At 39.8% G+C, this 21,064-nt stretch overlaps 1 protein-coding gene across 1 annotated transcript in view; it reads left to right on the forward strand.

Moving 5' to 3' along the window:
* asgr1c.1 (asialoglycoprotein receptor 1c, tandem duplicate 1) overlaps window positions 1–21,064 on the forward strand; it is a 95,366-nt gene that overhangs the window by 17,252 nt on the left and 57,050 nt on the right. The window contains exons 3-4 of the mRNA XM_082171270.1: window positions 5,243–5,338; window positions 6,582–6,677. Coding sequence (XP_082027396.1) covers window positions 5,243–5,338; window positions 6,582–6,677 — 192 coding nt within the window. The remainder of the gene's footprint in view (window positions 1–5,242; window positions 5,339–6,581; window positions 6,678–21,064) is intronic.

Below are 21,064 nucleotides of genomic sequence, written 5' to 3' on the forward strand. Positions count from 1 at the left end.
AACTATTGAAGGTAAAAAGTCTATAAATTATCTTTTTGTTTTTTTAAATGACCTATCGTTTCGCTAGATAACAACCTCTTCTTCAGCTGTGATCGCGTACAGCCCGTTTAAACACTTCAAAGACTTTTGAAACTGCATTGATTTGGACTTAAAAACGATGGTAACCAATGAAGTCCATTGTTAGAAGAAAAATCCAGAAATGTTTTCCTCAAAAACACATAATTTCTCTCCCACTGAGGAAAGAAAGACATGGATATCTTGGATGGCATTGGGGTGAGTAAATTATTAGGAAATTTTCATTTTGGGGTGAACTAATCCTTTAAATCTGCTGAATTTACTGATTTTCTGAACAAAAAGTGTTTGCTTGTAGCCTGGAAATCCAGACCTAAATCTAAAAGATTAATGGTCTGGCGTCGACTAATGAAACTCGGCTAGCTCGAAGGGCGGCACCAAGCATGCATTTGAAAATCTCACTGCACGCAATTGGATAACACTATGACCAATCACAAAAAGTTATCGCTTAGCTACCAGCGGAGCTAACTGGTAGATTAGACTCTTACCGTATCCGGTCGGCAAAACAGCAAAAACGCCCTTCTTGCAAAGGAACTATTCGAGCGGCGTCTTCTTTTCCTCTTTTAGAGAAAAAGTCTAACTCGTTCATTGTAGCGGCCAAAGCCGTTTCAAACAAATGGTGTTCATCCATAGCCATCTTGCAATGTTTACTAATGACTTCGACGTCATAGCCCTGTCGTCATCTCGCCTATATCAGATAGCCCGATGTGATTGGTGCAGCTCAGATAGTGGGGCATATTTAATGAGCATCATTACTCGACACCAGAGTAACTCGCTGAGCAAATTCAACTTGTGCTCTCGCAAGAACTCTGGATTTCCAGGGTAGTTTGCTTGTGGAAATTGCATTAAGCCTGACATATAGGTTTCAGATTTGGTAACTTCATCGAAAACCTATTTTGCAACGGGAAAACAAAAAGCTGATGCACCACTAAACAGCTCACTTGTGCAATGTATTATTTATTTTTTGTCTTACATATCAAACTCCTCAAACAATAAGATATATTCTCTTAACAGTATTTCTATGTATAATTTTTTGGGGATTATTCTCAGATGGGCTTTTCACACATGAAACAGATAACCCTGGGTCATTCTTAAACTGCTGATAACTGAGTTATATTCATTAACGTTTCACACTGTACATTCATAAACCCTGGGTTAATATTCTTATTTGCCTATTTGCAGTGACAGCCACGTGATTGGCTCTCGGTTGCTAAGAATCAAGCCGTAACGTTCTTCGAACACTGCATTATTTCACACTAAGTTTAGCACTGTAATGTGGTCCAGAAAGACTTAAGTCTATAAATCCCAGACTAAAATGCATGTTTGAGCTGTTTTAACTGAAAGCAACTTGCACTGATATATCTTAAAATATCTCAGTGCCATTGTTTTGTCTCAAGATTCACACCAGTATTGTTTTTTTTTCAAGGCACATTTATAAAAGCTAAATGTCCTAATTGAACTAAGGCCTAATCCTGGCTTAATCTAATAGTCCAGTCATTTTAAGTCAAAATGGGGGTCAACCGTGAACAAATTGCAACAGAAGCAAACTCAACTGATTTTGTATACTCAATATGTCCTGAGTAAGGAAAAAAAAGCCCAGAAGAATCCCATCAGGGGAAAGTTTAAAAAAATACCCAAATATAGCCTATTCATGAGCCTATTCATTCTTTTTCTCACGTGAATAGGGTAAAAATTTTAACCTTTAGATATCACCATGAAAATGACTGAGTGGATTACTTACATCAAGACAAACAAAAAATGTATTACAAGTTTTTGGAAATTGTTTGTTAACATGGACAAACGGTGCATAATCTAATTACGTACGTGCTAATTTGCATAAATAACACACCAGGTCTAAACATTGGGTAAAGCCAGGTGAAAATGTCTTGTTGAATCTTGTTGACATATAACAGTTAAATACTTAATGTTAAGGTCTGAATGGGACCCATTTAGGCTACCCATGAGCATTAATACATAGAGGCAGGAAGAAGTACTTTAGAAACCAGCCTTTATTCATTTTTAAGAGATTGGGTTTGGGGCTGGGTCCGTGGGACTGTTTCTGGGGGACGAGTCTGAGGGAAGAACAGGAGACAATGGTAAGGAGAATGCAGAAGACAAAAGGTAGGCAAAATAAAAAGTGAATCCCCAGAAACAGTCCCACAGACCCAGACCCCATCTCTGCATTAATAAATAATAAAGGCTGGTTTAAAGTACTTCTTCCTGCCTCTATGTATTAATGCTCATGGGTAGCCTAAATGGGTCCCATTCAGACCTTAACATTAAGTATTTTACTGTTATGTGTCAACAAGATTCAACAAGACATGTTCACCTGGCTATACTCAATGTTTAGATCTGTTGTGGTATTTATGCAAATTAGCACGTACGTAATTAGATGTAAGTAATCAACTCAGTAATTTTCATTGTGATATCTAAAGGTTAAATTTGTTACCCTATTCACGTGAGAAAAAGAATGAATAGGCGTATGAATAGGCGTATGAATAGGCGTATGAATAGGCGTATGAATAGGCTATACTGTATTTGGGTCTTTTTTGAAACTTTCCCCTAATGGGATTCTTCGGGGCTTTTTTTTCCCTTACTCAGGACATATTGAGGATACAAAATCAGTTGAGTTTGCTTCTGTTGCAATTTGTTCAACCTTTTTTCATAAAATGACTGGACTATAAACCCTGTCTGTGAAACCAGCTCTGTGCCCTTAATAATTGTAAAATATAGTGCGTTTAATATAAAGCATTCAAGGCCATGTTGTATTGGGAATACAGTTATTGATTAAATGTATAATTTTATACAATAAATTAGGCATACATTATTTATTAAAACAACTGTTCTGTGTTTTAAATTGTATATTTAAATTGTATATAAATTAAACAAATGATCCCCCTAATTTCACTTTTAAATTTTTTATATCTAAAAAACCTCTGAAGTCTAAATTGACCAAACAGTGCCGTTTTTCAGCATACAAATACAAACTGCTTTGCTAAACGTTTTCCACTAATATCGATATTTAAATCGGTAACCATCAAATATGAACTCATACGGCATCGATACATTAACATAGTATTATTAGCAGCATTATTCTATAGCAGAAGTATTCTGTGATCTAATTCAAAGATGATGACACTAGTATAGGCTATTATAGTAAGATAATATTTCTGATTTGTGTCTGACTTCTAATAATAATTATTAAAACGTCCTCAATGACAATCTGCATAAACCTACTATCGACCTGCTTTGAGATGTTTCGTGTCTTTCGGTCTTTTTTTCCGTGTCTTTCGATCTTTCTCTTTTTGCACTTGAAACGGAAAACATGAGGAGAAATCGAGTTGACTATGATGCGCATGCGCAGTAGCTTCAGCATCACCCTTGAGCTCATTCCTTTATGGATAAATATGGAAGCCCAGTTCAGCAACATAAGAAAAAAATGCTTTGGTAAATCATAATTATGACAAACTAAGTCAAAATTATGAAATGTCGAAATAATGGAAAAAAAAAAAAACATTAGAAGTTCATAATTTCTATATTTTTTCTAATAATTTTTATAGGCCTATCATAATTTCGATTTAGTATTTCATAATTTCGAGGTTTGTAATCGCATACATAAGCATATCATGACTGTCATGTCAATTTCCAACTTTTCATATCCTAATTATGACTTAGTATGTCATAACTTGCGATTTTAACGAACTATAATAGTTTTTATTTATTTTTTTATTTTTTATCTTAGAATGTCTTAATTTTTTTGTCATATTTAAGATTTACCAAAGCATGATTTATTTTCTTATGTGGCAGAAATGATCTCCCATAGATAAAAGCACTTGTAAATAAAAATAAATAACCCCATTTAATCAAAACCAGAGGTCTCTCTGTACCAAAATGTTCATTTTGACCATGCTAATTCAGGGTAAAGGGTGAAAGTTTAAACGAGGCAGACAAACAACAGTGAACCTGAATGAAAAATGATGCTGAAAACACTGAGCAAGCATTTTAATTAGTAATTTAGCTAATGTTACAGGTCAATATTCTTTGGAAAGAGGAACGAAAAGTGCTGTGTTATTATACACAAATACCCCTTTCCACTCTCATTGCGGGGGCTGTTTTGAACGGGACTATTAATAAGGGAGATGTTGTGAATGTGTTTTGGATTAGAAAGCAAGTAACTGCAAAAGCTATGATGGTCTATCAGAAAACTGAAAATTCTGAAGAATTCATGAAAATGGACATAGAATATGAACGGAAGACGACATTTAGCAAAGGTTTGCTATGATACTAAATTGTATTTGATACAGAAAGATGTGTTTGTGTTGTAGGCTATATGAGAGAACATGTTCAAGGTAGTTGCCTGGTTACACTTCATAATCTCTTGCATTTATGTTATACATTATATGATGCTTAACAAAGAAATTAACCTTAAAAAATCTATTCAAAACGGAATTACTATAGCATTTGATTGATTCATTATTCATATTTAAATGTACATGAACATGTAGCGAACAGCAACACCAAGGTCATAGGTTCAATTCCCAGGGAAAACAAGAACTGATAAAAATGTCTATCTTGAATGAAATGTGGATAAAATGATAATGTGATAATCATATAAAATGATAATCATATGATAATGATTCATTGTAAAACTACTATACAATTTTTAGATTTTACAAAAACTGAATGGATGCAGGCATGACTGAAGTGTTTTGTTAAATACTTTCCTTATAATGTTGCACATCACATTTACATTTATGCATTTGTCAGATGCTTTTATCCACATTTCATTCAAGATAGACATTTTTATCAGTTCTCGTTTTCCCTGGGAATTGAACCCATGACCTTGGTGTTGCTGTTCGCTACTGTTTAAGGAACAGGAAGGCTGTCTTGCTTTAAAGAAATAAAATAAAGTAAAATGTTATTTCTTATGGTGTGTTGTTTTCTCCAGGTTGTAATTGGAAAACTGGCATCTTTGTTCTTCTAGGAACAGTCTGCATGATTATTTTCATCATCATGACTTCTGTCATCAGTGAGTGGTTAACATCGTACTTTGAAAGTGTTGCGTTGTAAAATATTTGCATTTTAAAAAGAGAGTAATGCAAAATAGTGGTATGCATGTTTACAGGCTTTACATTATGCAGATTACAAAAAAGTTTGTTTTTGTTCCCAGTTTTTCATCAACAAAGAACATTCTCAGTGCTGGAGCGTTGGATGAACATTCATAGTTCCAATCAAACTTCAGTCAACACCGATCTTCAGATCACAGGTGAGAACTTAAACATAGATCCTTTTTTAACAAGCACTGTACTTATACTCATATTTGAACATGTACATATCCTGTACAAGTCTTTGCCGTAAATATTTGTCCTCCTTAAGTTTAGAAAAAGTGACATTGATTTGTACGAAAAAAGACGCCGTAATTTGCAGGTGGGACATGTCCCCACCACTTTTGAAACATCTCGCGGCACGAATGTACCAATACAAATAAACATAACATCTCCAGTTAACTAGCAGAGCATGCATTTTGTTTGTTTGTTAAATAAGAGGCGATCTAGCGCTGAAATGTGTTGTTTCTGAAATCAAGTGATCAAAGTGCTCGTTGCCGCTGCGATCAGTGGTGCTGATACTGTGTTTGTTTATGGGTCGCGCACAGTCTTCACTCGGACATGCGCTTCAATGTGGAGAGACTCTCTATTCGTTCCGGTGAAATTACAAAACAAACTGCACACAAACGTGTCCCTGCCTGATATACAACCACTGATAAACATAATCGGTTTTGATAAAAAAAAAATATATATATGTGTGCGGATTAGAACCCAGAACCTCTGACACGCTTGGCAAAAGTTCTGCCCCTGGACCATTTAAATACACGCTTAAAATAGTCGGATCAACATATAATATCATGGAATGCCAGGATTGGTAGTTCGGTAGCAGCGGACAGAGGCTGGAAGTACGCATCAGGTATCGCGTGGGGATCACACCCCTAACGATATAATTTTTTTTAAAATAGCGTTTCTTTTCATGGCAGTCGAGGTGCGAAATGTTGTCTTTGTAACCATTTACTGTATCCGTACGAAGCTGTAAATAGTTGCAAGCTAGCTAGTTAATGCTTGTCAGTACCATAAACAGTACTCGGTAGGTACTCAAGATGGCGGCAGTCAACTGGAAAAAGAGCGGATGATGTAAGAGGTCTGAAACATGTAATAGGCATGTGCATGACGTCATCGTTTTCCCAGTTTAACGTTTACAAGGAGACCGTTTTAAAAAATGTCCACTTTGAAAACAGCTTTTTAAAGTTTGCGTTTTTGGGGCACCCAAAACTCTGTTGTCGTATAAATGAACAGCCAAAACGCATAAAAAGTTGTATGTTTTTAGTTGAAAACGGTGTTGTGTAAAAAAAAAATGCTGACAACATGAATATGATTCATCTAAATAGATTTTTTTTCTACCAGGACACAACTGTGTATTTCTGACTATAATAGTAGAATTTGTTTCCTTCTTTTTCACAGAGCGCCAGCAAGGTCTGTCACACACTGAAGTGAAGAGTTTGATGAACAGTTTGAGTCTTGCTGTATCAGCGCTGACATCCAAACTGAATGATGCAGGTCTGCAAATCTGATCATTTAAAGGAGATAACCATAAAATACGTTTTAAGAGCAAACCTTGATTCTTGATTGTTTATCAGTCATATATATGTATATACAATTATTGTACATTCCTTTCACAGTTGGCAACAAGGTGCAGATTTTTATTTTTTTTTGACTATTTGAAATCAGCTGTTACTTCTCTACAGTCTGATCTACAAAACAAGCAACATGACTTTGGTAAGACAAAAAGGCCAAATTAATATGAATTTAATAAAATTATTTCATGAATTAATAAGACCTTATAGTGAACATATAATTCTCTTGTTATGCTCTCTTTTAAAATCTCATATAACATTAACTGTATCTAGTTATGATACTTTGGGCCACACTCAAATTTCAGCATGTTTTCTTACTGGAATCTTATTGGATTAACACTGAATATATTTCCAAGGAATTTCAATTGCAAGGAATGATATAGGGGAAAATCTTAATATTTAAAGTTAAATTAAGTAACTGCATAAAGTACAAATTGTATTTAACATGTTGTTTAATTTGTTAACATTAGTTAAATTCGTTAGTTAGCATGAACTAACAATGAACAATACTTCTAAAGCATTTGTTCATCTTAGTTACTGTTAATCATTATTAACATTGGTTAACTAATGTCACCATTAGTTAATTCACTGTGAACTAACATGAATATGAATATTTTTTTATTATGCAACATTAAGGGCCCTATTTTAACGATCTGCAAGTATCAAACACGAAACGCAAGTAACTTTGTGGGCGGATCTAGGGCGCTGTTGCTATTATACCGGCGGGATAAATGACTCTTGCGACCGACGCAGATCTAAAATGGGTTGGCCTGAAGTAGCTACATTACTCATAGATGTGGTTTGGGCGTAACGTGCAATAAACCAATCAGAGCATCATCTCACATTCCCTTTAAGAGCAGGCGCGCTTGTTTCATGGCGGATTGCTATTATAACGGCGGATTTGCCAGGCGCACGCCAGGGGCAGTTCACAGCCGAGGAGACCGACGTTCTTGTCAGGGCCGTAAAACACAGAGAAGTGACATTGGGGATGGAGAAACACACCCAAATTAGCTTCGGTTAAACAGGCGTATAATAATTTGGGTAAATGTGTAAGCTAGATTTATGCCTATTTTTTCACATCTTCACGGACACAACAATGATTTCCTCTGTGTGGAACATTTTTCCTTGTAATTATGTATAGTTTGCAAAAATGGGAACTGCCGCATCTGTGTAGAGTAGAAAAGCAAAGTGTATGCGCGTTGTGCACACGCTACAAGATTTAAGGCCAAGCATGTGCCCTTAAAATAGCATCTGAATAACGCGCCACTGACTTTAGACTAGGTTCCCTTTGAGTCGAGAACATTGCAAAGGGTTATGAGGCTATCCCTCCAGTGGATCGGTCTGTTGCGACACACCTGTGTCCAACGGCCGCTGCATCTGGGGGATCCTTGTCTCCCCTCGCAGGCCTGTGAGCTCGAGTCAGGTTTGACGGTCAGAGCTTACAAAGCTTGCGGGCAAGCCGCCTCCTCTTTACATGCCATGGCGTTGTTGCAGGTCTATCAGGCCAAGACACTCATGGACATGCACGAGGGTAGTCTAGACCGTGCGCTCATGAGTGAGCTCCGCACTGCTACTGACCTCACCCTCACGGGCACGAGCATCGCAGCGTGCGTGGTCGGTCTAGCGATGTCCAACCTAGTGGTCCAGGTGCGCCATCGTTGGCTCAGCCTGGTTGAGATGGCGGATGCGGACAAGGTTTGGTTCCTGGACTCCCCAATTTCCCAGGTTGGGTTGTTCAGCGACGTGGTGGAGAGCTGTTGCCTCCACCCCGCCACCGGTGGCAGTTCCTCCACCTGCTTGTCACCGAGGGCCCCCCCTGCTGCAGCCTCAGGTTCTGTGGGGCCCCCGCAGCAGCCTTCACCCAGACCCCAGCGTAGGTCATCCTTCTCACGCATCCCCTGTTGCCCCGTGGAGACAGGAACGTGTTGCACCGCACACTCAGACCCCACTTCGGGCCGCCCCCAGGCCCGAAGTGCCGGGTCCCTGTCCTCCACCTCGCTGCCCTACCTTGAGTACGTTTGTGGTCTTCTGGGCCTGGGCCTGGTTCATAGAAGCGGAAAGAGCTTCCCAACCGGTCCGGACCTGACTCAGCTATGCGATTCATTATCGCTCAGCGCCTGCTCAAGTTCAGTGATAATCATCACACTAGGTGTTGAGCAGATATGCTCCTGAAAGCTCAGTGATATTCATCACACCTAGTGTTGAGCAGTGCTCCTGTCTTGTGCGCGCATGTTGCTGTCCTACTGGCGAAGGATGCAATATAGCCGCTCCCTCCAGCCGATATTAAGGCCCTTTCTCAAAAGCCTCCGTCTAAGTTGCTACATAGAGAGGCATTTTTCAGAATGCCCCGCCCCCAAGCTTGGTCTGCAGCGTTTGACCTGAATGACATGTACTTTAGATCTCTAGCCTTCCGCACCACAGGCTATCCTGCAGGTTGCGTTTGAGGGTTCGAAGTATCAGTACAGAGTCCTACCCTTCGAGTGCTCCATAGCCAGTTGGGTCTTCAGGTCAACTGGGAGAGAGTAAACTCGCCCACGGGCTAATATCTCTTTTCCGGCATGGAGATGGACTCGGTCTAACATGCCTCTTCAAGAAGAGAGTGTGTCTGGCCGGTGCTATACAGAAGTGAGAAAGGGTCCCAGTGAAAGAATTTTCAGAGGCTCCTGGGGTATATGGCAGACGCAGCCGCATGGCTTCCTCCATATGAAGTCCACTTCAACACTGGCTTAAGGTCGAGTCCCTAAGTGACCGTGGCAGAGCGGCACGCCCTGTGTGACAACAGATCACCCCAGCCTGCCTCCAAACCCTCAGCCCGTGATCAGACCTTTTGTTTCTCCGAGCCAACTGCTCCTTGAACGAGGTCCACTAACACCGACTGAGGGGCCAACTCAACAGCAGTGCAAAATATGAAAAGACAATGCAGAAAAGCAGAGCGCATGTGGCGGAAGACAAAACTTGTAGTCCATTATAACATCTACAAAGACAGCCTTCATGCTTTCAATATGGAACTAGGCAAAGCTAGACAGACTTACTTCTCAAATATTGTAAACTGCAATTTAAACAACACACGCACTCTTTTTGCTACTGTAGAGAGACTGACAAACCCCCCAAGCCAGATTCCCAGTGAAATGCTCTTAAACAGCAAGTGCAGTGAGTTTGCTTCTTTCTTCTCTGAGAAAATCAATAATATCAGAAAGGTGATCAGCACATCCTTGAGTTGCGCTGGGGTCAGACAGATCAGACCACCTGAGAAAGTAGTAACTTTGTCTGATTTCAAAGAAATTGATGGCAAAATTTTGGAAGAAACCGTACAGCACCTTAAAACATCAACATGCGCCCTTGACACACTTCCCACATCTTTTTTCAAAAGTGTGTTAAACAGTTTAGAAGCAGATCTTCTAGAAGTGGTAAATGCCTCACTTCTCTCTGGGAGTTTTCCAAACTCCCTGAAAACTGCAGTTGTCAAGCCCCTCCTGAAAAAGAGCAATCTGGATAAGACCATATTAAGCAACTATAGACCGATCTCAAATCTTCCTTTCATAGGCAAGATCATTAAAAAAGTTGTCTTCAATCAGCTGAACAAATACTTATGCTCGAATGGATACTTTGACAATTTTCAATCTGGTTTCCGACCGCATCACAGCACAGAGACAGCGCTCATAAAGATAATAAACGATATTTGCTTAAATACTGATTCAGGCAAATTATCAGTGCTGGTACTACTCGACCTCAGTGCTGCATTTGACACTGTCGATCACAACATACTTCTTGACAGGCTGGAAAACTGGGTGGGGTTTTCTGGGATAGTCCTAAAATGGTTCAGGTCATACTTAGATGAGAGAGGTTATTATGTGAGTATAGGAGACCATAAGTCTGAGTGGACATCCATGACATGCGGAGTCTCTCAAGGCTCAATTCTTGCGCCACTCCTGTTCAACCTGTATATGCTCCCAATGAGCCAAATAATGAGAAAGAACCAAATTGCTTACCACAGCTATGCAGACGACACATAGCTGTACTTAGCCCTATCGCCTAACGATTACAGCCCCATTGACTTACAGCCGATGCATTGATGAAGTCAACAGTTGGATGTGCCAAAACTTTCTTCAGTTAAACGAAGACAAAACTGAAGTCATTACGTTTGGAAACAAAGATGAAGTTCTCAAGGTGAACGCATACCTTCACTCTAGGGGTCAAACAACTAAACATCAAGTCAGGAATCTTGGTGTGACACTAGAGTCAGACCTTAGTTTCAGTAGTCATGTCAAAGTAATAACTAAATCAGCATACTATCATCTCAAAAATATTGCAAGAATTAGATGCTTTGTTTCCAGACAAGACTTAGAGAAACTTGTTCATGCTTTCATCACCAGCATGGTGGATTATTGTAATGGACTCCTCACTGGCCTTCCCAAAAAGACCATAAGACAGTTGCAGCTCATACAGAACGCTGCCGCTAGGATTCTGAGCAGAACCAGGAAATATGAACATATCACACCAGTCCTCAGGTCTTTACACTGGCTCCCAATTAGATTTAGAATTGATTTTAAAGTATTATTACTGGTATATAAATCATTCAATGGCCTAGGACCTCAATACATTGCAGATATGCTCACTGAATATAAACCCAACAGATCACTCAGATCATTAGGATCATATCAGCTAGAAATACCAAGGGTTCACTCTAAGCATGGCGAGTCCGCTTTTAGCTATTATGCCAGCCACAGCTGGAACCAGCTTCCAGAAGACATCAGATGTGCTCCTACAATAGTCACATTCAAATCCAGACTCAAAACACTTCTGTTTAGCTATGCATTTACTGAATGAGCACTGTGCCGCTGTTCGTCCGACTGTTTGTACTGTACTGTACTGTACTGTATTTTATTTTATTTTTCTAAACTGTTTTAATTCTTATTTCTTTTTATTATTTTAATTTCTTCTATGTAAAGCACTTTGAATTGCCATTGTGTATGAAATGTGCTACATAAATAAACTTGCCTTGCCATGGACAAAGGACATGCTTTAACGGAGGCCTGGGCGACCTCTGACTGCATTGCCTCAAGTTGTTGCAGTTCACCTCGCTTTTTTGCCACCGCTGCTCAGCGAGCTGGTACTGGTCTGAAAAGACAGCATCGCGACCGTTGCGCTAAGCTTCCTTCACATGTCACAACTCGCCCATCTCCTCCTCCTTGGAGTCAGAAGCTTCTGAGGTCGCTTCATTCCACTATTTCTTCTGGCCTGCTCAATCGTGCCGCCTACGAGCCTCACGACAGCCTATGGCCAGGGAGAGTGGAGACTCCATCCCCAGGCGGTCCAGATGGGCAGGGACCACTTCGGGCCGCACCGTTACATCTGTTTGCCTCTACGGATTCGTTCCTCTGCCAGTTGTGTTATTTCTGTCCGAGCGGACAACCCTTGGACAGACACTGGCTCTCAGCTGGCCCCGGAGCCCCGCAGAAATGCGTTCCCTTCTAAAAAAACTGCTATGCGATTCATTGTCGCTTGGCACCCGCTCAAGTTCAGTGATTTTCATCACACTCAGGTGTTGAGCAGAGATGCTCCTGAAGCTCAGTGATTTTCTTCACAACAAGTGTTGAGCAGTGCTCCTGTCTTGTGCGCGCATGTCGCTTGCACGTACTGTGTTAGGTCAGGATTGGAGCAGGTCTTGATAGTTGCCCCTTATTGGCCCAACCAGACCTAGTTCCCCTCGACAGCCCTTCCTGACTTTACCCTGAATACATTCTCAGGGACGGGGCATGATGGCACCCGCGGTCAGACCCCTGGAGAGATTCCAGGCCGGTCCTAAAAATGAACGCGGAGGGTTAGGTGGCTACCGCAGGACTATGTGGTAGTCACCATCACTTCTACGAGAGCACCCCCTAAGAAGGAAGTGTTGCTTACGGCAAATAGAAGTGGAACCTATTTGTTGAGTGAGTCTTCTCTCCGTGAGGAGATCCTGAAAGCGTTCAGTCATTTCAGTGCTCTCTTTCCTGCAATATGGGTTGGAGTGAGGGATGTGTCCTCCACCCTCAAAATTATATTGTTTCTATTTTTTCTTTGATGTACATCATGATGCAGTAGCATGGGAAGCACATCCTGATCGTCAGGTTCCTGAGGGAGCAAGAAAAGCCTTGTGCCCCTCCTTATCCTCTTGAGCCTTATCTCTGGTGCTACTGCACTGCAGAGACCGCCCCTGAGCCACTGCAGGCAGTGAGTTAAAAATTCAGTTTTTAAAGAAACAGTTCTCCTGCTTGCGTGGTCTCTACTAGAGGGTAGGGACTTGCTCGCGGTCAACGAGTTGTGCCTGGAATTCGGGCCGGCTAACTCTCACGAGCTGAGACCCCGGCCTGGATATGTGCCCTAAAGGTGGGACCAGGTGGTGAGCCTGCAAGCGCTGCCCCGGAGGAGGCAGACCCAGCCCTGGCTTTCTCTGACCGTCCGCATTATTGCGGTTATATGTGCACAGAACGCAAGCCATAGGACCTGTGTGAAGGCTGTTTCCAAGCGAGGTTGGCCCACTAAATGGTGGCTGCCTTCATCTTGGTGAAAATCCCAAGAGGCACATGTCCACCTAGGTGGTGAGCTCCTCTGAAGTGAATGTGTGCTCCCACCTAGGTGTTTACACAGAGTGCTTCGCTGACAGATATTCTAGAGTTGGGGGCTGGGCGACACCTATAGTCGAACCGCTGCTTTTTGTTGGCTCCCTTCTCATGAAGCCAGTTTCACTTTGAGCCCGGTTTGAAGTGTCGGCTTGCTGCACCATTCCCCTCCTATGGACTGGATACGTGTGCAATTCTTGCTCCAGTAGAGTTCCCTCTTCGACCGAACCCTTTTGAGTTCCTCCATACCCTCCGGCGACGGACGCGGCAGAGCGTCCGAAGCCAGGCCTACCACTTGTATGCACTGGTGGAACTTGTGCTAGGCTGTGTCCATATGTTGCGATCCCTACGGTGATTCCATATGTGTATTCTTCCACGATACGGCTCCCTACGGCGAGCCCATGTCTTCCCTTGGCAGAGCTTTCTGCCGTCACTGTCTGGTTAGAAAATTCTTTTAACTGCAAACTTTTTTTTCCCAGTTAAAAAGCAGGACCAGAAACAGACTGAAACAGAATGATCACTGGTCAATTTAAAGTCATCCATACAGTCTGATCAACAGAACAAACAACGTGACTTCGGTGAGTCAGAAACTAAAAAAAGTTGGCTTGCATAATATAATTCAAGACCATCTCAATAAAAACATCACTGAAACTACATAGTAATCTTGCTGATATATTTATGTCTTTCATCTCGTGTTAAAGAGTCTCTGTCGAGATCATTGAGTGTCCTGAAGAGTACAGTGTCAGATCTCACTTCATCAGTCGCATCTCTGTCCTCTAAACAACAGATCTCTGGTGAGTTATACATTCACAATACTCAATAATGCAGTTATTGCAATATTGTACTCAATTTAAATCTATTTTAAGCATGATTTCAGAAATATAATCATAATTGTTGATTTCATGGACCTGCATGCTGACACTGACATTATTCTTTACATTGGAAATAATTGGATTGAAATTAAATTCACAGGACACTGACTGCAGAAAGTCTAACAAGGTCTGATGTGTTTTCTTGTGTTCTAGAGGAGAGAGTCATGAACGCTCTGAAGGAGCTGAAATCTAACATGAAATACAAAAAAGCAGGTACTGCATCTACACTCTTTAAAAATAAAGCTTCCAAAAGAAGGTTTTAGCAGCGATTCCATAGAATAACATTTTTTTAGTTCCTAAAACACACTATGAAGAACCTTTTGTGGAATGGAAAGATTCCATGCATGTTAAAGATTCTTTTGGACCCTTAGATGCCTATAAAATAACCTTTATATTTAAGAGTGTAGCGCTACTTTATGTGGTTAAAGGGAAAGTTCACCCAAAAATGAATATCCTGTCATTGATTACCCTCATGTCGTTCCAAACCTGTAACACTTTCATTCTTCTTTTGCACGCATGAGAGCACCACAACACATCCGTGTTGTTGAGAAGTGAGCAGATGTTGTTGCGTGAATGTGTGCTGTTGATAAATACTTTGTTAATAAAGCGGTGAACTGTTTTTTTTTTTTAGCAAACAAAGCACTCGTGTCACTTCATCAATTTGAGATTAAACCAATGGAGTCGCATAGATTAATTTTAGGGATGCATCGATATGAACATTTTGGCCGATAACAATATCCGATAATTCTTTATATATGAAAGCCGATAACTGATATATTGTCTGATAAATCTAAATCCAATGTTTTTATATACATTTTGAGAGCCTGAATACAGAAAAAAGTCTCACCATTAAAATCCATGTCCCAAGCACACAATTATAAGGATGTTCTCACTTCAATTTTATGTAGCCTATATCACAGACTTGTGTTGCACTTAACTGTATTTTCCTTTTTTGAAGTGATTTTAATCATATTTCAAGCTATTCAAAATCATCATGTTGAACAGTGCGCATCTGAAGTGTCTCAGCTGAAGGAAATAATACATTATTTATCGGTTTTAATATATCGGCCAAATTTTCTTATCGGGATGATAACGATAACATTATGAATTATCATATATCGGCCAATACCAATATGGTGGCCGATATATCATGCATCCCTAATTAATTTAATGATGTCTTTACTACCTTTCTGGGCCTTGAAAGTGGTAGTTGCATAGACTGTCAATGGAGGCACAGAAAGTTTCAGATTTCATAAAAAAGATCTTCATTTGTGTTCTGAAGATAAACAAAAGTCTTAAAGCGTAACTCTCACCAAAATGCAACCTAGGGTCTTTTTGTTAATCTACCCGAGGCAAACTTTTGTTTAAAAGCATAATTAGGATGGAAACGCCACTTTTAAGATTGACCGTATTTTCGTTTTGGTCAAATTGCCTTTTGAATGGGAGTGCTTGGGGCACGACTATGATAGCATAAAAAAAATTTAAAACACTATTTTTAAAACACTAAGAAGGCTCGACACAACATGAAACTTTGCTCGAAGTATCACCAGGTATCAATAGTATCAATTTGACCGAAAACGAAAATACGGTCAATCTTAAAGGGGTGGTTGAGTATGATTTCACTTTTCTAACTCTAGTTAGTGTGTAGTGTTGCTGTTTGAGCATAAACAACATCTGCAAAGTCACAATACTCAAAGTTCAAAGCAAAGGAAGATATTGCTTTTAAAGAAAAGGACTACAACAAACGGCTGGTTTGGACTACACGACATTCCTCCCGGGTTAGTGACATCAGAGAATTTAGAACACCTAGAATTTACATAAACCCCGCCCCCGGGAACACGCAGTCCATGTTGAGAAGAGGAAAAGTTGTTGTATAAGAGTACATTTGTGAGTCAGCTCAAACTTTAGCATCCATCTTTTCACATGCAATAGAAAGTCACCCTGTGTGCATCTCACAACAGTTCCTATACGAGCGATTTATAGATTTATCATGACAGAATATCATTGTCAATATATAATTGAAGATAGTTAACTGCACATCAGCAACATAAATTCATCAACTAACCATTCAGAGACGTCCTGTTGCATTCTACATGTTGTCACTTCTTCTTGAGTCTCTCCATCTTTGTCTGACTCCGTTTTAACATTAAAGGCAGAACAGTTTCTGTCATTTTAGTGTGTCTGCGTGAGGTAAAAGCAGCTGCTAACACACACACACGAGCTCTTGAAACCCCGCCCTCTGCAGCAGCTCATTTGCATTTAAAGGGCCAGGCACAAAACGGTGCGTTTTTGCAAACCCTCAAAAAGTGATATATAAAAATATCTGTGGGGTATTTTGAGCTAAAACTTCACACACACACTCTGGGGACATCATAGATATATTTTACATCTTGTTAAAAGGGCATTTTACCACCCCTTTAAAAGTGGCGTTTCCATCTTAATTATGCTTTTAAATGAAATTTTGCCTCGGGTAGATTCACAAAAACACCCTAGGTTACATTTTGGCGACAGTTACATTTTAAGGGTTTGGAATGACATGAGTGTGAGTTTTTAATGACCAGACTTTCATTTTCAGTTGAACTGAACCTTTAAATCGGCTCTTATTTTGCATATTTTCTCTATCTCTCACGCAGACGTCCCTGTAACCTGTAAATCTGCCTGGATATTGTACAAAAGCAGCTGTTTTTTGTTCTCCAATAATAAACTCAACTGGGCTGAGGCACGAGATTACTGCAAAGCACAGGGCGCGTTACTCCTCAAAATAGAAGAGGATGAGGAGGAGTGGGTGTGTAATGTTCATGGATGCGCATAACATAGAATTTTGATTTTACTTTTTTTATTATTAGTTTCTATCTTTCCCCTAGGAATTTCTAAACAACCATACCATACCCGAGCACTACTGGGTCGGTCTAACGGATCAGAACACAGGCCAGTGGAGATGGGCGGATGACACTCCTTACACTATGAACAAAGAGTGAGCTGATTCAGGCATTATTCACTTTGATTCACAAAAACATTTCTTAGCAAGCATGCACTAAAATAGCATGCATTAAAATTTACATTTGAATCATACAGTCAAATCAAAATTTATTCAGACACCTTCAACATTGCTCACTTTATCACAGTTTATTCGCTATAGTTTAGAAAATGGTAATAAAATATGACAAGAACTCAAGAGTTATCAAATCAGTTGATATTTCACTGTTTTCATCCATCCTACTGTTAGACTGTCTCACAAATGAATTATGCTGAATAGCTGTCAGCTGTTAAAGCTGCAGTCGGCAAGATTTTTTTTATCATATTCACTGAAACCGACACTATGCTCCGACAGAACAACATAAATCAGCCGGTTTTAGAAAAAAATTCTACAAATTTCTTCAAAATTTGTTTTGCAAAAATCTACCGCTCCCGGTTCTTCTGGTCCAATCAGCACAGGGCTGTGTGAGATCTGACTGTCAATCACAGTTCGTGCACACGCCACAGATCCCCCCTCCCCCGCGCACGTTACAATATCACATGCACACGCCTGAAGTTCGCAGGTGTGTTGGATTGTACGAAGCGTGATGGCGGAGAGAAAATCTACTAACAAGCTTCCAATTCCTCGGTTATTGCTATCTATGGGTAGATTAGCCAGGGCAGCCTACCTCCGAGTTCATGGTGTTGATCGATGCTAAAGAGACGGACGCGTTCACAGAAAATCTGGTGCACACGCACTGACGAGCACGAACTCGATGGGAGGGTGCTCGCTGGTAGTGGGGGAGGGGCATGAGAGTTGTAAACATTCAACATTTTGGCTAAGTCCACTCAATCTGCCAGACTTGCCGACTGCAGCTTTAAATTTAACCACACAATTAGATGATACAAATTCAGGTCAACGAATTACCAAGCAATGCTTAATTTTGTTCAGTTTTTGGTGTAAAAAGGTCACAGTAGCAATTAAAGAAAAAAACATGGTCAGGTCAAAGTGTCAGAATAATTTTTGGTCCCAAACTTTTATACATTTTACTGGTAGTCCACTTTATGAAGAATTTTTGGGTATAATATGTCACAGTTTACTTTATTTTGCTATCCTTGCTTGCATAAATTGACTATAGTGTCCTGCACCCACTAGAAAAAATAAATAAAATAAAACTAAATAATTTTTTATTTGACTGTACCAAATTTTGATTTGTCCATAAATATGATCTAATATCCATCTTATTTTCCAAGGCGTAAATTTTATATTTTCTTTGAAGATTTTTTTTATCTGAAACTGTGGTTCTTGGTGATTCATATAATGCCGTCACTTTAAGAGTAAAAAAAACAAAACAAAAACGCAGGCAAAACAAAATGAATACCGGTACCTGTGGCTCCTGACGATTCATTGAGGTCTTATGAAGTGAAACGATTGGAATGGGAGAACTGTGTACTGGTATGCCTGCGCCTCGAAAGCAAACCGTAGAAACGGTCTGTGTCGAGGAAGAATGGAGACATGAAAGTATGCGTCCTTCAGGTCGATCGCTGCAAACCAATCCAGTGGACGAACACATTCGAAAATGCGTTTGGCTTAGGGGTCGATCGATGTGATTTTCAGGGCCGATGCCGATACCGATTATTACAGATCAAGTAGACCGATAACCGATATTTTGAACCGATATATAGCCGATGTCTAATGTCAAAATGTAAATTAATGTCAAAATTAAGAATAACAAAGGGTTTTGACAAATACTTTCTTTAAATGCTTTTAAACATATCTTCAAATCTAAGAACTGTTAATAATATTATTATTAATAATATGTAGCACAGTGCTAAAAAGCATTTAAGTTAACTAAGTGCTAAATAACTTAGATTACATAAAGTTCATAATTGTACATTAGAACTAAAGAAATTACCTTAAAGATATACAAAAATTTGAATTTAGAAGTAAGCTTAAGAAACAAATTTATTGTAGTTCATCACCATTCTATTCATTTTGAGTAAATGTAAGGGATAATGGGAGTTGTAGTTTGATATACAATTGTGTTTGTTTCAGTTATGTGTTTACATTTATTCTACGAGTTTTTGTTTAAAGGATTTCATTGGTAAAGTGAAATGTATAATGTAACATGTAATATTTTGATGTTTGGTGGTAAAAAATATTTTATTATATGACTTTTGTATGCATGGAATGACATGTGAGGTGAAAGGTCGCAAACCGCTGGAGGAGAGAGACTGAATAGCTGAGGAGAAGTTGCGTCGATGACTTGCTCCATGCTTTAGTGGTTAAACTGTAAAATAGACCGTGACAAACGTTGTATATTTGCCAGTTGGACTTTGTTTAGGTTTTGTGCACACAATCGGACTGAATTGTGAACTTGGAAACCGAAGATTTTGTAGTTATTGACGTTTGCCAAAGCTAACATCTCGCCGCCGTGAGGATACCTGTCGTGTGAGTGATTTCCAGTCCATGGACATCGCGTGTGAGAGACTGCCTACCCGTGACGGTGCGGTAATTCGACGGAAGATAATTCTCACTTGGGATTAAGGTATCTTTAATTGTTTCTCTTGCTCCAAAGGGAGTGAAGGGGTCATTTTGTTTGGCCACACCGAACACAAGCGTCGCTCCAGGCCTGCAACGGTTAGGTTTTAGCATGGGCGTCGGAAGAAAAAAAAAAGTGGGTGGGTCCTCCCCCAGAAAAATGTTACTGGAGTAAATAACATTTCATGTATTCTGGTGCCTTTTAATTAAAGTAAACTAAACTCCACTTCACGTCGGGCGGTTCTTTGCCTCCACGTCGTGCATTAAATGCACAGCTATCCGTGGATTATCCCGCTAATACCATGGACATTTGCCAGCAGCAATGACAACTTAAAGCTGTTATTGATGTTTGCAACGCAATATTTGACTGGAAGGGTACAACGGGCGGTTACTTTCGTCAGTTGCGGCTCATTGAGAAATGTAATGTAGCGATTCAGCGGAAATGGAGTTTAATTTATTAGGGAATTCCTCAAGTAGAATGGATTTGACTGACGGCGCTCTGAAGAGCGAACAGACAAATGCGCCGAATCAGAGACGGTAAAAGTAAATGGGTCCAATATCATTGGTCTTAAAAAGTGGGTGGGTCTTGTCCCACCCGTATACAATGGTTCCGACGCCCATGGGTTTTAGCTCATTTGCCGGCTAGGACTGGGGTGGGGTGAATCACGTGTGAGTGTGTGTGTGTGTGCGTGCGTGTGGGCCCGCGTGTGTGTTTCATGTTGATGTGTTATGTACTGTATTTTAGCCTACTGTTGAATGTTAGCTAAAGTGAGGTTAATGTAGCCTACAAGTTTCTAAGCTCTTACTACATTTTGAGGCTATTGAGGTACATGTAACTTTTTGATTTCTTTTACATTTTGAGGATAATTCAAACTTGAGGTTTGAGGTGATTTAATTTTATTCAATAAGCTTAGTAAGTATTTGTTGAATACTTTTCTTCATTTAATACACTTGTATATTATTTTTTTGTTTATATTGAGAATTCATTCTTTTGGTGAATTTAATATTTTATTTATTCAGTAAACGCTATTTTATTTAACATTTTAATAACTGAGTTCTGAGTATTTACTTAGTGTAAGATATCATTGGGTAATAGATTTAATATGTAAATTATATTTCATGTGAATATGGTTTAAGTCAGTTACACACAAGTAAGTATACAGGGTTGTGGTTTAAAAGTTTATTAGTTATTCAAAGCACATGTAAAGTTACACAAACAGACATTTAAACAGGAAGTCAGCAAGAATTCTATATATTATATACAGTTTACTAGGATTAATTTAAGAACCCAGGAACGCCCTTTAGTACCAGGAGATAGGCCTAGGGGGCGCTACAAATAATA

This window comes from Leuciscus leuciscus, assembly GCF_965113295.1.
Source record: "Leuciscus leuciscus genome assembly, chromosome: 5".
Lineage (NCBI taxonomy): Eukaryota > Metazoa > Chordata > Actinopteri > Cypriniformes > Leuciscidae > Leuciscus > Leuciscus leuciscus.